At 38.7% G+C, this 17,228-nt stretch overlaps 1 protein-coding gene across 3 annotated transcripts; it reads right to left on the minus strand.

The window, feature by feature from the left end:
• Positions 1 to 408: 408 nt before the first annotated feature.
• On the minus strand, positions 409 to 5,218 carry LOC146260548 (uncharacterized). 3 transcript variants are annotated; one of them, XM_084670399.1, is made up of 6 exons: positions 5,067 to 5,218; positions 3,461 to 3,801; positions 2,927 to 3,023; positions 2,275 to 2,604; positions 1,978 to 2,131; positions 409 to 1,857 (listed from the first exon to the last, which is right to left on the minus strand). In XM_084670399.1, exons 3-6 carry the CDS (start codon positions 2,951 to 2,953, stop codon positions 1,625 to 1,627), a joined length of 744 nt encoding a protein of 247 aa, XP_084526525.1. In that variant the 5' UTR covers positions 2,954 to 3,023; positions 3,461 to 3,801; positions 5,067 to 5,218; the 3' UTR covers positions 409 to 1,624. The 3 variants fall into 3 exon arrangements, with proteins under 3 accessions (XP_084526525.1, XP_084526524.1, XP_084526526.1); XM_084670398.1 differs by having other exon boundaries at positions 2,927 to 3,372; XM_084670400.1 differs by having other exon boundaries at positions 409 to 1,414; positions 1,727 to 1,857; positions 2,927 to 3,801; positions 5,067 to 5,217.
• Between the last annotated feature and the right edge of the window lie 12,010 nt (positions 5,219 to 17,228).

The raw sequence follows: 17,228 nt of genomic DNA on the forward strand, positions 1-17,228 counted from the left end.
TACTTAATGGCTGACTTCAACATAGATTGGAATTATTCTGACTGTCCTAGGAAAATCAAATTGATGAGCACAGCAAGGGCATGTGGATTATCACAGGTAATTAATAAACCAACTAGAATATGTATAAAAAGGGATGGCACTCAATCAGCTTCCTGTATTGACCACATGCTTATAAATAGACCAGAACTTTGCTCAAATTGCTTATCTGTGCCAATTGGTTGTAGTGACCATAATCTCATTGCAATTGTAAGGAAAACAAAGTTCCTAAATCAGGTCCAAAAGTAATAATGAAAAGGTCATTTAGAAGATTCAATCAATTACAATATGAAGATGATATTAGAAATGCAAATTGGTCAGAGGTAATTCTACAAAAGGATCCAGAGAAAGCATTTCAGTTCTTTGATAGAACTTTAATGACAATTGTAGAAAGTCATGCACCAATAAAAAAGTTTACTGTTCGAAATGTCAACACCCCTTGGTTAGATCAAGAATTAAAAGATTTTATGAAAGAGAGAGGTGTAGCTTAACAAGCAGCAATCTTATCTGAATTCAAATCGGACTGGCAAATATATTGTAAACTTAGAAACTATGTTACTAAGTTAAATAAGAAAAAAAAAAATTGTATTACAGTAAGAAAATTACAGAAACAAAACATGATGGTAAACAATTATGGAATACATTGAATAATATATTAAGAGGAAATAATAAATAAACTCCAGGTTATTTAGAAAATGAAGGTGAATTTTTTACTCAACCAAGTGTTATAGCGAATTATCTCAACAATTATTTCATAAATAAAATAATCTTAAAAATATTACACAGTCATATAAAACAGATGTATCAACTACATTGATAACTAAAATGATGGAAGGTAAAACATGTAGTTTTAAATTCAAGAGTGTCAGTGGTTCCAAAGTGGAACTACTTCTAATGAATTGTAAAAACAAACCACCTGGTGTTGACTATCTTGAATATAAGTTGCTTAAACCAATAGTTTCAATCATTGCTCCTACTATTGCTCATATAATTAATATGTGTTTTATGGAAAATATATGTTTCCAAGCATGGAAAATATGCAAAGTTGTGCCAATCCCTAAAAATAAGAAAATGCCTTTCTCTGGCTCAAACAGTAGACCAACAGCCACTGCCTTGACTCAGATGGTAGATGACTGGTTCAAGAATATGGAGGAAAGGAAAATAATAGGTGTTGTAATGATAGATTTTACTGCAGCATTTGATATCATTGATCATGATTTGCAGTTTAAAAAAAATTGAAATATTATGGTTTTTCGGGAACCGCATTATTATGGATGGAAAGTTATTTGACAGAGAGAAGACAATTAGTTTACTTTAATGGAAGTTTTTCAGAGGTAAGGGTTGTGGGATCACAAAGGGAGGGGATGCTGGTCCCGTGCTTAAAAAAGAAAACAAACACATTTCAACACGTTGAAAAACATCAAGGAGCTAACATAAGATGACAGTGTTAAACAATGCTACATATGCATTTAATTAAGGTTAAGAGATCCTAGGACAGTTGGGAGAAAAAAAAAAAATTCTGATGTTGACACAGATTGTAAATCTGCGTAAGTAGACATATCCTACATTTTTTCACATTGTTTCAGTTCTAGAAGTCCAATCTTTCAAAATAAGCTAAATGTAATTGTAAAGTATGATTTGGGGAGAGATCAAAACCAGAGAGACCAAAACGCTGTGTAAGTATACAGACCTGCACAAAGTTCAGTAGGTATGACACAGCTGACTTCACACCACGTCTGCTTGAGGCAGCTGGACCTCTTCCTGGAGCCGTTGGTGGAAGCAGGCGTGTGAGAACTTGCAGCATACTATAGCAAAGCTCATCTTTTCAAAAACAGCACAGGCAAAATGATTATTACATTTAGGAAGATTACATTTAGTTGATAATTAATATAAGTACAACAAACTAAGACAGCAAGGAAGTAATAAAATACAACTACTTACCATAATTCTGGTTTCCAGTTTGATCTAACAAGGAGGCCACTTCACCATTCTCCAAAATGGCAATCTGCTTCAGTTTTGGGATAATGGATGACTCCCACCTCCTTATGAACATCTCTGCCTTTCCATCGAACAACCTTCCAAACTCCACATCTAGCTGGCATACGAAACAGCAACCACGTACATGTGGTACTTAAATATATATTTTTTTACTTTAATGTTAGATTATTGACCACTTTCATGGTCCACTTCAATTACAAAGCTCATATCTTACAACACTTAGGAAAAGTCCAGTCTTACCAGGCTTGGGATGTCTATGAAACGGGGGTACTGTTGGACTATGTCTGCAACCGTAGGTGACTGGGTGCTGATCCAATTTCTGCGGTGGCTGAAAGTCTTATCCATTGCTGTCTTGATTGGGCCCATATTCTCGGGTGATGGCTTCATTCTTTTAATGACAGTCAACCACTCGCTCGGGTCTTCATCCTCTGAAGGCTGAGCTGCTATTTCTGCTCCACAAGCCATCTTTCTTTTCTGATATGGCCGATGGCTCTCGTCCAGATTTCGTCTCATATTTCGTAGCTTTATTTCTATGAAGCCTTTATGTGATGCAGGATCATAGAAATGTTCCTACAAAAAAAGAGTAACTAAATAACTACATTTAAAATCGTTTTCATGATGTCTCCTGATACCGTATTTTAGCGGATATACCGCTTGTTATGCAAGATTTTACAAATGGAACATTCTCCCTGCGTCTGCGATTTATGTGCTAAAATACAGTAGTTAACATGCATTCAAAAACCTTGTTTAATATATTAAAATACCAACTACAAAGCAAAACATTTAGTTCACTAGTCTAATTAAGCAATATGTAGTAACACCTTAATAGTAATTGAGTGAAATTAAATTATAACTTTTTACCCAGCATGTTTAATAATGTATAAGTACTTACATATCCTTTACCCTCTCCAGACACCATCACATTCAGTGATGGGAAGAGTGTGGTCAACGATTTAGCCAAATGTAGTTTCTCTGCTGTAGAGGGCTAACTGGAGAGCAAAACAAATAAAATGTCATGCCCTTGACCGATTTTATACGTAAATATTCCCTGTGTATATTGGTTTATACTTTTCGTAATGTATACCTGTTCATATTGCATGTTTAGAATGAAGGAACTACAACTTATATTATGCAACACAGTGTTGTGTAATAATAGGGAAATAGAGAACATCCTAGTTTTTTTATCCACTTGTGCTCAGACCTGAAAGCTTACCAAGTAGATACTTTGACCTAAAAATTATATAAAAAGTCAATTAGCAATTTACAATCCATGCTTCTCTACAAGATGTCTGGAGCTTTTGTTTCCAGAAGAGATTTTAGCTGTGCAGCCAGGTCATTCTACAAAACACAAGAACAAACAAGTGGATTATGTCAGCTTAAGTTTGCTAGTGTAAAAAAAAGTATGGAAGTCACTGAAAATGGTCACCTTTTCGTTTTCCACATGTGAAGTTTGAAACTCCACCACTTCCAACTGGACCACTGTGGCGACCTTTACTTGGAACTTATCGTAGTCCTTAAGATCTGTACTTGTGTCACAGTCAACGTAGTCTTGGAAGTTATTGTTGAACTTGAGAAACCTTTCTAATTGCACTGAATGTGAAAACTCTGAGTGACAGGCCTGCAAAAGCTGTGAGGCATCTGCAACAGTAAAAAGTTTTTTGCATGTTTCAGTACCATCTTTATAAATGGCTACAAGCACTCTCTTTGCCTGTGGTCCAGGGTCTGGTGGTGGACATGTGTCCTTTTCAGACGACTCCATTTGGGCCACTGCAAGACAAAAGGAAAAAAGCATAAATACATAGTTAACAGGAAGAACATCATAGCAATAAGTCCCTTTAAAACTAGAAGGTCTGTATTATGAGGAAAATGTTTGCATCACTTTCTTATGTATAAAATGATTGATGACTTGTATAATCATTTAACATTTTACTATTATATTAACGTTAGTTGAATACAAATTATAATTTGTACTTAAATTTACACAAGTAATAAACTTGACTTAAATCAAATTTAACTTATAATATTGTGATTGATCAAATTCAAGTCTGGCAACAATTCATTATTATTCTGTTATTTTCTAGAATCAGAGTCATAGAGTCATATAGCACATTTACAAGATGGCGGTGGCAAAGAAACACTCAATATATCAAATAATGGCCCATTGTCAGAAGCACGTGTGACATATTTCCCGCTTATCCATTTTCAAGAGGTTAAATATTACATATGGCTTATTATAAATATATATATTTACGGCACTAATAATCTGATCCAATATCAGGCACAATTATTCTATCAAGGTATGCCTTTCAAGCTAAATGATGCGCCGTCATATGACGCTCATGTAGGCTACATCACGTTAATGTCCTGAGGGGCAAGCCAGCCAAACAATAAAGTCATGAAGCGATTTTCAAATTCAATATCAACTGCCCTGACAAAATAAAATTTGAAGTTTACTCCTCACGGATTTAACAGATTACCATACAAGTAAACTTTATATCAAAAGACTTTACTCTTCATGACAACTTTGACAGGTTTTGATAGTTGCTCGAGCACAGACGTAACACACCCTTAACGCTAATTCACTAACTAGATAGTTAATATTACGTTAAAGCTAGTTAGCTATCAAAGCTAGCTAACGCTATAGTTTTTGGGGGCTGCTCGGCCATTATCTTTTCCAGCACATTTAAATAATATGGAGTCACTTTACCAGATATGGCTTTCTATCGGCCCAAATTGACTTTGCTAACGTACAATAACCTAATGTTAAATACTAAAACTCTATCCCCGCTAGTCTGCATGTAGCTAACCTAAATGAGTCAGAGCTAACTGTTGACGCTAGCTTAAGCTTCCTATGTTACCTAATAGTAGCCAAGGTAGCTTGGCTAACATTGCATTCACTACAGTACAGCCATTCGTTATACTTCGGGCCAAGTCGACATTTTAATATTGAATATTGCATTTGCCTCACTTACAAACATCATACTGCTACGAATGATCACGTTAAAAGCTAATTAACATACTGTTCATTTTACCTGCTAATCAGTTCTGCTGCTCCGTGAAACTGTCGGTTGATTCCAGAAAAAAGAGTTCTCTCAGTAGAAGCGGGAATCGGATACGCAACGTGATTGGCCATTAATGTAACACATTCTGGTGTGTTGAAAAGGGTGCCACATGAAACACATTATTAGCAAAAACCAACACAAAATGTGTTGTTTTATGATTTCACTTATTGTGTAACAAAAACAACACATCTTTATTAAGAGTGAACTTTACTGCATACAAAAACGAAGTGAAGCATTTTCTTTTAACCGTTGGGCTGTTTCAGACCCCCCACATTGTGAAGGTTAGAATACAATTATTAGGGGCCAAGCAACGAAGCTGCTGTGGCACCCATTGTAATTGTTAGTTTTATTAAGGGCCAAGCAGCGAAGCTGCGAGGCACATATTGTAATTGTTAGTTTTATTATTATTATTATACTTAGGACTAGGAGTCTATGGCAGCCCATAGAACCGATTGGTGCGAAGTTTTGAAATTTGGCATTGGATTCCTTGGATGCAGACGATTCGATTGAACCCTATGACGTCATTGTCGTCATGATGGTTTTTACGTCATTTGTATTTTAAGAAATGGCAACTTTTTCGAATTAGTCCTAGGCCGGTGCTCCGATTTTCATGAAAATTGCAACAGATCATCTTCAGACCATGCCGACAAAAAGTTATCAAATGTTTATCGATGAGCCAAATCGTTCACGAGTAACTGAATTACAGCTGTTTATTCTTGGGTCAAATCTGACAAAGTTCGCCACGGGAGAAACAGCTTCCTTTTTTTTAATAAAGTAACCAAACACAGCATCTCCCAGCAGCCAGAATAGCTCATTAGAATAAGACATGCTCCATTGAATTGCAAGGTCGTAAGATCGAATCCAGCCACAGTCATCGAGCATGTTGTGAAGCTCTATAGCGCCACCAAGGCGTCAAAGTTGGAGGTGCGTTTACGCCCACAACTTTTGAACCGTGAGACCGTTTTTCTTAATTGAGGTATCATTGGATTCCATGGATGCAGACGATTCAATTGAACCATGTGACGTCATTTTCGTCATGATGGTTTTTACGTCATTTGTATTTTAAGAAATGCCAACTTTTTCGAACTAGTCCTAGGCCGGTGCTCCGATTTTCATGAAAATTGCAACAGATCATCTTCAGACCATGCCAACAAAAAGTTATCAAAATGTTATCGATGAGTCAAACCGTTCACGAGTAACGCGCAAACAATTTAGACAAAGAGCACGCCAAAGCCGACGTGAGGCCTCGTCTCTGTGACGGTTTACCGCATGGAGACGAAACTTTGATAATGTAATCACAAGCATGTCATCTAATCATGTTCCCACCACAATCACCTTGATATGTCAAAATATGACTGAATTACAGCTGTTTATTCTTGGATCAAATCTGACAAAGTTCGCCACAGGAGAAACAGCTTCCTTGTTACTATAAAGTAACAAAACACAGCATTCGCCAGCAGCCAGAATAGCTCATTGGGATAAGAGGTTCTCTTTGGAATTGCAAGGTCATAAGATCGAATCCAGCCACAGTCATCGAGCATGTCGTGACACTGGATAATCTGTTTAGCGACGCCACAGTAGCTGTCTAGCAGTATAATCGTAATAGTAACAATAACGTTTCATTGTCATGGGATTTATATTCAAGAAGAAGTGGATTTATTGTGCTTTGTAGATACAATGCTGCTACATCTAGCCAGTGCACTTTGTCTCAAAATGACATGACTGTGTTTTATGATTTGTTTCTTTAGCTACTGAATTTCCATATCGAATGCTGCTTGGCCCCTTCATTGCTGCTTGCAGCTATATTTAGGTTCCTCCGGTAGGAGGGAACCTAGTGTTATTGTTGGTATCCTTCTTCTTATAATTTTTCTTCTACTTGCGCCCCAATATCTCAAAAAGTCCCGAGTCATACATTTTTCTAATTTGGCACATTGATATGACATCCAAGTGGGTACCCCCACACCATATATGGGCCACATCGGACCATAGGGGGCGCCACAGGCCACGCCCAAAAGTCCGATTTTCAAAGTGATTGCATTTCCACCGCATTACTCCAATTCTTCTGAAACTTGGTGTGCATGCCTCATTTTTCATGAGGAACAAAAAAGCCTCATGGACCCATAAGGTCCGCCATGATGGATTTTCCTGTACTGTGATAATTTGGGAACACCTTCAAAATTCCTCTTCTCTTGAACCAAAGGTGAAATTGACTTGAAATTTGGTACAGATATGTATCATTGACGTATTTAAAAACGTTACTTTACGCAATTGAATCAAGTACAAAATGGCTGAAATGGGTGTATTTATGTAAATGTCCACATTGCCTCAATATGTTTGTGTCACTAAATCAAATATATTTTTGAAGGATGGTTCAAACCTAATAAGCTTTAAGGTGACATGCCTCTGAAGTACCATGCAAAGTTTCACCTTGATATGTCAAAATATGACTGAATTACAGCTGTTTGAACTTGGACCAAATCTGCCAATGCTCGCCATTGGAGAAACAGCTTTTTTAAATTATCCAGTTATTGAACTTTGTGTATTCCATGCCTGGGAATGGCTCAATTGGCTGAGATATTGTCGCGGTAAGCAAAGGGTTGTAGGTTCAAAACCCGTCAGAGGCATAGTTTTTTATTTTTTATTCTGACAAAACGGTTTCTAGTCTTCAGATAAATCCTCCGGTTGTAAAACATAGCAATGCGTGTTTAGTTGAGCCCATCACAACACTCCAATCATCTATTTAGTGTGACTATGTAAACCACTGCAAAACAAGTCAGGTTCACCACAGTAGCTAGTTACTTGTAGTCTACGCATGGTAAAGATCACGCTAATGGTTATCTCTAATGAAGTAAATTGAGTGTTCAGGTGGATCCCTTGTCTGTTGCACAAATTCATTTCAGTAACCTAAGCCAGGACACATCCCCACTGATGCTAGGCATGATTTTAAATTCCCTTCCATGACAAGTTATGGCACTCCAAACAACTTTTAAAAAAAACTATAAGTTATTCTTTCCAGTAGCAACCCAGTCATCCCATTGTCCCATTTTCATAGGAAATGTACAAGCAGTTTCAACTTTGGCTGAATCTAACAACGCTTACCACAGGAGAAACAGCTTACTTTTTAATACAGTAACTGAACATGACAATATTCAACAGTGAGAATAGCTCAATGGGCTGGGATGGTGACCTGTAAAGTATAAGGTAGTAGGTTGGAATCCAGCCATTATCTTTTGGCCTGTCATCATTTTGATTATCTGTTTAGTTCAATAGGATGACATCATTCTGAAATACCATGCACAATTTCATGCAATTTCACCTTAAAAATGTCAACCGTTTCTTAACCTTTATCCCAAAGCTGACCAAAGCTAATACTCTGCCCTTTCTATTCATACAATCTCAACAGTTGGTGTGTAGCAGAGAGGATAGAGAGTCTGACTTGTAACCTTATGCTCATGAGTTCAAATCCCCATTCAGCTTGTTGTTGGCCAAACATGAAGTAGTTTTGCTCTTTTGTTGTCCAACTCTCGGTCTTCTAAAGTGTACATGTTTATAATATTTTGCGGAGGAACCCGCATCGCTGCTTGCAGCTATATTTATTATTATTCTTGTAATTTATCTCAAACACATTGGTAAAAAGTTTTGAAATTTGGCATATTGATACAACATGCCACAACTACGGCCCAAACACAGATTGGCCCACATCAGACCATAGGGGGCGCCACAGGCCACGCCCAAATGTCCACTTTTCAGAGTGATTGGATTTCCACCCCATTGCTCCAATTCTTCTGAAACTTGGTGTGTATGCCTCATTTTTCATGAGGAACAAAAAAGCCTCAAGGACCCATAAGGTCCGCCACGATGGATTTTCCTGTACAGTGATAATTTGGGAAAACATTCAAAATTCCTCTTCTCTTGAACCAAAGGTCTAATTGACTTGAAATTTGGTACATATTATCATTGACGTATTTAAAAATGTTACTTAAGGCAATTGAATCAAGTACAAAATGGCTGAAAGGGGTGTATTTATGTAAATGTCCACATTTACTCAATATGTTTGTGTCACTAAATCAAATGTCATTTTTGAATGATGGTTTTTCAAACCTAATAGGCTTTAAAGTGACATTACTCTGACGTACCGTACACAATTTCACCTTGGTATGTCAAAATATGATTGAATTAGAGCTGTTTCAACTTTCGCTTACCACAGGAGAAACAGCATACTTTTTTTATGCAGTAACTGAACATAAAAATATTCATCTCTGAGATTACCTCACTGGGCTGGGACGGTGATCTGCAAAGTATAAGGTTGTAGGATCAAATCCAGCCACAGTCATTTAGCCCGTCTTAAATTTGAATATCTGTTTAGTTAAACAGGATGACATTGTTCTGAAGTACCATGCGCAATTTCACCTTGATATGTCAAAAGATCATTGAATTACAGCTGTTTAAACTTTGGCCGAATCGAGCGATCCATGCTGCAGGAAAAACGGCTTTCTTTTTTTATACAGAAACTGACCATAATTTCTCAATTCTGCGGGTGGCTCAATAGGTTGAGATATTGTCCTGCAAAGCGCAAGGTCACAAGTTCAATTCCAGGCACAGTCTTTTTGGCCTGTCATAATTTTGATTACTTGTTTTGTTAAACAGGCAGACATCATTCTGAAATACAATGTGCAATTTCATGCAAGTTCACTTTGAAATGTCAACCGTTTCTTAACCTTTGTCTCAAACTGACCAAAAACTAATAGTCATATCACGCAGTCGGTGCACAGCTAGATAATCAGCGTCAGCCACTTGGTTACCCAGCATGCAGTGCGGCATGTCCAAAAACGCAAAGACTTGTGGAAAATAGTTCGGTTACAACAGCCTTGCGAGGGATTTCAGTTGTTGTGTTCGTTCAGGTAGATGTTTGTAATGTTATTGTTTGTTAGTTAATATAATCTTGTTGGTCACCCTGATTGTGCATGTTGTGTATTTAAATCGGACCAGAGAGTCGACTGTGGTACTTTCACAAATTATTCTCGCAAGTAGCTGAACATGAGCTCTGACCAGCCCAGCTGACCACATGACTACTGTTAATTGTGCAGTTCCTGAGATTCTGGAAAGAGATCAACTCAAGAAGACTTTCAATATCCTATAAAAGGCTAATACTCTGCCCTTTCTGTTCATAACATTTCAGCAGTAGGTGTATAGCAGAGAGGATAGAGAGACTGACTTGTGACCTTATGCTCGTGAGTTCTAATACCCGTTCAGCCTATTGTTGTTGGCCAAACATGAAGTCGTTTTGCTCTGTTGTTGTCCAAGTCTCGATCTTCTGCAGTGTACATGTTTATAATATTTTGCCATTTTGCGGAGGAACCCGCATCGCTGCTTGCAGCTATATTTAGGATTCCTCCGTAAGGAGGAAACCTATTGTTATTGGTGGTTTTATTATTAGGATTCCTCCGTAAGGAGGAAACCTATTGTTATTGGTGGTTTTATTATTTGTAATTCTTGTACCATGGGAGTCAATGGCAGCCCCTAGACCCCATCGACAACTTTTTGTGAAATTTGGCACACTCATTAAGGACAGTTTCTTCTATACCTACACCAAGTTTCATGTCTCCCATTAGACCACTCTAGCGCCACCAATGGGTCAAAGTTGGACTTGTGTTTACACACGCAACTTTTGAACCGTATGACTCATTTTCAAAAATGAGGTACCATTGGATTCCCTGGATCAAGCCGAGTTCAACGCACACCATGGCGTTAATTTCCGGTTATATAGATTTCCCGCCATTTCCGGTTTTATCAAAAACCTTTGAAAGCCTACTCCTCCTACAATTTTTGTCATATCTTCTTCAAAATCACCAGAGATGATCTTCAGACCAAGCCTCACAAAAGTTATCAAAGGAATTTTGATCCTCATAACCGTCTGTCCGGTACAGCCAATCAAATTCATCAGAAAAGCCGCCAAACAGGATGTGAAGTCATGTCTCAGCAAATCTTTGAGATATCAACACTAAACTTGGTAGATCGGAGGAAGACACTACAACATGTTACCATGTGCAAAGGCAAATTCATATCTCAAAAAATGATTGATATAAAGCAAATTGAACTTATCGCTAACGCTAAAATTATGCTTTACACATCAGCCATTCAAAAACTGATACTCTGATTCAATCACAAGTTCATATGAAGACTCTTGAGAATGTTCATAACACAAATCTGTGAAAAAGTTGACTGTAAGATGAAAGGTCGATTTTTGGTGAATATTTGAAACATGCTTGCTTGGCTAATTTCTAGGCAAATTTCCAATGAATGTCTCCCCTGCTCCTCCCCGCGCGTGCTCCAAAATCTCACACACACTCAGCCTTCCCTTGACACACGCGCGGCCAAGACGCACACGCAACATTTCAGGAGAGTGTGGGCTGACCAAGCCCCCACTCATTCCTTGGTCTTTAGCAAAGGCCCATGTGGCTCTTGATGGTATTGCATTTCCGATTTTGTATGCAATGGTAAAAAGGTCTCAAATCCTGAAACATTGATAGTATAGACCAAGAGTAAATACCACACCTCAAATGGCCCACCATTACCCATAGGTGGCGCTATAGGCCACGCCCAAAAGCACAAAGATACAAGGCTTTCTGGAATGGATAGGTTCACCAAGCCCCCTCCCTTCACGTATTGGCTTGAAAAAAGGCCCATGTGGATCTTGATGGTATTGCATTTCCGATTTTGTATGCAATGGTAAAAAGGTCTCAAAATCCTGAAACATAGATAGTATAGGCAAAGAAACAGTTTAACAAAAAGCCCATGTGGATCTTGTTGGTATTGCTTTTCCGATTTTGTATACAATGGTAAAAAGTTATAAAAATCCTGAAACATTGATAGTATAGACCAAGAGTAACTACCACACCACAAATGGCCCACTATTACCCATAGGTCTTCCCTTGACACACGCGCGGGCTTGGCAAGACGCACACGCAACATTTCAGGAGAGTGTGGGCTTACCAAGCCCCCACTCATTCCTTGGTCTTTTGCAAAGGCCTTGTGAATCTTGATGGTATTGCATTTCAGATTTTGTTTGCCATGGTAAAAAGTTCTCCAAATCCTGAAACATTGATAGTAAAGGCCAACAGTAACAACAACACTTTAACAAAAGCCCATGTGGATATTGTTGGTATATTTTTCCGATTTTGTATGCAATGGTAAAAAGTTAAAAACATCCTGAAACATTGATAGTATAGGCCAAGAGTAACTACCACACCACAAATGGCCCACCATTACCAATAGGTGTCGCTACAGGCCACGCCTTAAAGCACAAAGCACTTCACTTCTTGTGAAGATTAAAGCACTTCACTTCTTGGCTTGAAATAAAGGCCCTTGTGGATCTTGATGTTATTGCATTTCAGATTTGGTATCCCATTGGAAATTCTGCAGCATTGATTTTTCTATACAGTTACAATTTGTCAAGAATATACATTTTTCAATGGTTCGCAATGCTTTACATGTAAGCCAGTCAAACAAGTTCATATGAAGACTCTTGAGAATGTTTAGTACACAAATCTGAGAAAAAGTTGACTCTAAGATGAAAGGTCGATTTTTGGTGAATCTTTGAAACATGCATGCTTGGCTAATTTCTAGGGAAATTTACAATGAAATGTGTCCCCTGCTCCTCCCCGCGCATGCTCCAAATTCTCACACACTCATTCTTCCCTTGACACGCGCGGCAAGACATACACGCAACATATCAGGACTGTGTGGGCTGACCAAGCCCCAACTCATTCCTTGAATATCAGCATAGGCCCTTGAGGACCTTGGTGTCATTGCATTTCCTTCTTTGTATGCAATAGTAAAAAGGTCTCCAAATCCTGACACATTGACAGTACAGGCCAAGAGTAACTACCACACTTTACCCAAAGCCCATGTGGATCCTGTTGGTATTGCATTTTCGATTTTATATGCAGTGGTAAAAAGTTTTTAAAATCCTGAAACATTAATAGTATAGGCCAAGAGTAACTACCACACCACAAATGGCCCACCATTACCCATAGGTGGCGCTACAGGCCACGCCTTAATGCATAAAGATACAAGGCTTTCTGGAATGGATAAGCTCACCAAGCCCCCTTCCTTCACTTACTGGCTTGAAATAAAGGCCCTTGTGGATCTTGATGGTATTGCATTTCAGATTTGGTATGCCATTGGTAATTCTGCAGCATACATTCTTCTATACAGTTACAATTTGTCAAGAATAAACATTGTTCAATGGTTTGCAGTGTTTGGAGGAATCCGCCATTACTGCTTGCAGTTATATTTTGTAATTCTTGTACCATGGGAGTCAATGGCAGCCCCTAGACCCCATCGACAACTTTTTGTGAAATTTGGCACACTCATTAAGGACAGTTTCTTCTATACCTACACCAAGTTTCATGTCTCCCATTAGACCACTCTAGCGCCACCAATGGGTCAAAGTTGGACTTGTGTTTACACACGCAACTTTTGAACCGTATGACTCATTTTCAAAAATGAGGTACCATTGGATTCCCTGGATCAAGCCGAGTTCAACGCACACCATGGCGTTAATTTCCGGTTATATAGATTTCCCGCCATTTCCGGTTTTATCAAAAACCTTTGAAAGCCTACTCCTCCTACAATTTTTGTCATATCTTCTTCAAAATCACCAGAGATGATCTTCAGACCAAGCCTCACAAAAGTTATCAAAGGAATTTTGATCCTCATAACCGTCTGTCCGGTACAGCCAATCAAATTCATCAGAAAAGCCGCCAAACAGGATGTGAAGTCATGTCTCAGCAAATCTTTGAGATATCAACACTAAACTTGGTAGATCGGAGGAAGACACTACAACATGTTACCATGTGCAAAGGCAAATTCATATCTCAAAAAATGATTGATATAAAGCAAATTGAACTTATCGCTAACGCTAAAATTATGCTTTACACATCAGCCATTCAAAAACTGATACTCTGATTCAATCACAAGTTCATATGAAAACTCTTGAGAATGTTCATAACACAAATCTGTGAAAAAGTTGACTGTAAGATGAAAGGTCGATTTTTGGTGAATATTTGAAACATGCTTGCTTGGCTAATTTCTAGGCAAATTTCCAATGAATGTCTCCCTTGCTCCTCCCCGCGCGTGCTCCAAAATCTCACACACACTCAGCCTTCCCTTGACACACGCGCGGCCAAGACGCACACGCAACATTTCAGGAGAGTGTGGGCTGACCAAGCCCCCACTCATTCCTTGGTCTTTAGCAAAGGCCCATGTGGCTCTTGATGGTATTGCATTTCCGATTTTGTATGCAATGGTAAAAAGGTCTCAAATCCTGAAACATTGATAGTGTAGGCCGAGAAACACTTTAACAAAAGCCCATGTGGATCTTGTTGGTATTGCATTTCCGATTTTGTATGCAATGGTAAAAAGTTATAAAAATCCTGAAACATTGATAGTATAGACCAAGAGTAACTACCACACCACAAATGGCCCACCATTACCCATAGGTGGCGCTACAGGCCACGCCAAAAAGCACAAATATACAAGGCTTTCTGGAATGGATAGGCTCACCAAGCCCCCTCCCTTCACTTATTGGCTTGAAAAAAAGGCCCATGTGGCTCTTGATGGTATTGCATTTCCGATTTTGTATGCAATGGTAAAAAGGTCTCAAAATCCTGAAACATAGATAGTATAGGCAAAGAAACACTTTAACAAAAAGCCCATGTGGATCTTGTTGGTATTGCTTTTCCGATTTTGTATACAATGGTAAAAAGTTATAAAAATCCTGAAACATTGATAGTATAGACCAAGAGTAACTACCACACCACAAATGGCCCACTATTACCCATAGGTCTTCCCTTGACACACGCGCGGGCTTGGCAAGACGCACACGCAACATTTCAGGAGAGTGTTCCTTGGTCTTTTGCAATGGCCATGTGGATCTTGATGGTATTGCATTTCAGATTTTGTTTGCCATGGTAAAAAGTTCTCCAAATCCTGAAACATTGATAGTAAAGGCCAAGAGTAACAACAACACTTTAACAAAAGCCCATGTGGATCTTGTTGGTATTGCATTTCCGATTTTGTATGCAATGGTAAAAAGTTAAAAACATCCTGAAACATTGATAGTATAGGCCAAGAGTAACTACCACACCACAAATGGCCCACCATTACCAATAGGTGTCGCTACAGGCCACGCCCTAAAGCACAAAGCACTTCACTTCTTGTGAAGATTAAAGCGCTTCACTTCTTGGCTTGAAATAAAGGCCCTTGTGGATCTTGATGTTATTGCATTTCAGATTTGGTATCCCATTGGAAATTCTGCAGCATTGATTTTTCTATACAGTTACAATTTGTCAAGAATATACATTTTTCAATGGTTCGCAATGCTTTACACGTAAGCCAGTCAAACAAGTTCATATGAAGACTCTTGAGAATGTTTAGTACACAAATCTGAGAAAAAGTTGACTCTAAGATGAAAGGTCGATTTTTGGTGAATCTTTGAAACATGCATGCTTGGCTAATTTCTAGGGAAATTTACAATGAAATGTGTCCCCTGCTCCTCCCCGCGCATGCTCCAAATTCTCAGACACTCATTCTTCCCTTGACACGCGCGGGCTTGGCAAGACACACACGCAACATATCAGGACTGTGTGGGCTGACCAAGCCCCCACTCATTCCTTGAATATCAGCATAGGCCCTTGAGGACCTTGGTGTCATTGCATTTCCTACTTTGTATGCAATAGTAAAAAGGTCTCCAAATCCTGACACATTGACAGTACAGGCCAAGAGTAACTACCACACTTTACCCAAAGCCCATGTGGATCCTGTTGGTATTGCATTTCCGATTTTATATGCAATGGTAAAAAGTTTTTAAAATCCTGAAACATTAATAGTATAGGCCAAGAGTAACTACCACACCACAAATGGCCCACCATTACCCATAGGTGGCGCTACAGGCCACGCCTTAATGCATAAAGATACAAGGCTTTCTGGAATGGATAAGCTCACCAAGCCCCCTTCCTTCACTTACTGGCTTGAAATAAAGGCCCTTGTGGATCTTGATGGTATTGCATTTCAGATTTGGTATGCCATTGGTAATTCTGCAGCATACATTTTTCTATACAGTTACAATTTGTCAAAAATAAACATTTTTCAATGGTTCGCAGTGTTTGGAGGAATCCGCCATTACTGCTTGCAGTTATATTTTTTATCTGCTTTTGTATTGGGTAAACACAACGATGGTTCGTTATGAACCTTTTGGTCATGTGACCCGAAGGCAGCACAAAGGTTAAGAGCAGCAAGTACGGGGTGGGTGTGGCAGAGCGAGGGAGAGCGAGCGAGTGAAAGAGGTGATGCTAACAGGTTTTTGCATGTAGCCGTTGAGCCACCGGAGCAAATCGTGTGTCCACGTAACAGTATTTCTTTCAGTGTGTAAGCTAAATAATAAATCATCAAGAAATAATACAGTGGGCATTTATTTGCTAACCAGCAGCAGAAGGAAATAAAAGGGAATTAACCCCGAAGATATTAGTTAATACTTGGAGCGTTGGAACAACGTCTTCCCTGCGATCTATGGTTATGACAGATAGGAAAGGTGAACATTAGGCAACTCTCGGTTTTTCAATAAATCCATATTAATCTGGGATAATCAACTCATCAACGATGGGAAATCAGGAGCATGGGTGGGCATTTCTTTTTCTTGGGCGGCTACGTGAGAGATCCCATGATTATTGTCGATGGCCAATCAAATGCTGTCAAATGTTAAATCAAAATATCTAGAGCTAATTCTATTACATTACAATTCGAAAAAATGTCGCACTTCTTCCACATTTAGACTAGACTATCATCTAGACTAGAGCTAACTGTAATAGGCCCTACCCTACTGAGATGTTATAAAACATTAGCGTAACTTGAAAACTGCCCAACAGATACTGTAGGCTATTTAACTTGGGGGCGTTGTTAGTTGAACTGCTAAAGGTTTGCAGTCTTGACACAGCACATAGAGAGATATTAGCAATGGTTTGGGGGATGTTGAACTCATAGATATGTGTTTATATATATCTATGGTTGAACTGACCAAATCAATCAACAGCGAAATAAATGCGGAAATCGAACATCGAGTTGTCACAATGG

The sequence above is a fragment of the Hypomesus nipponensis genome, chromosome 13 (genome assembly GCF_054491055.1).
Source record: "Hypomesus nipponensis isolate SF chromosome 13, ASM5449105v1, whole genome shotgun sequence".
In the NCBI taxonomy this organism is placed as follows: Eukaryota; Metazoa; Chordata; class Actinopteri; order Osmeriformes; family Osmeridae; genus Hypomesus; species Hypomesus nipponensis.

Bases quoted from the DNA above. Each gene is read 5' to 3' on its own strand.
- LOC146260548 (XM_084670399.1), bottom strand. From the start codon at position 2,953: ATGGTGTCTGGAGAGGGTAAAGGATAT. The intron at 2,605-2,926 runs GTAAGTACTTAT...CTTTTTTTGTAG, and splicing joins CTGGAGAGGGTAAAGGATAT to GAACATTTCTATGATCCTGC. The intron at 2,132-2,274 runs GTAAGACTGGAC...TTCGTATGCCAG, and splicing joins TCATAGACATCCCAAGCCTG to CTAGATGTGGAGTTTGGAAG.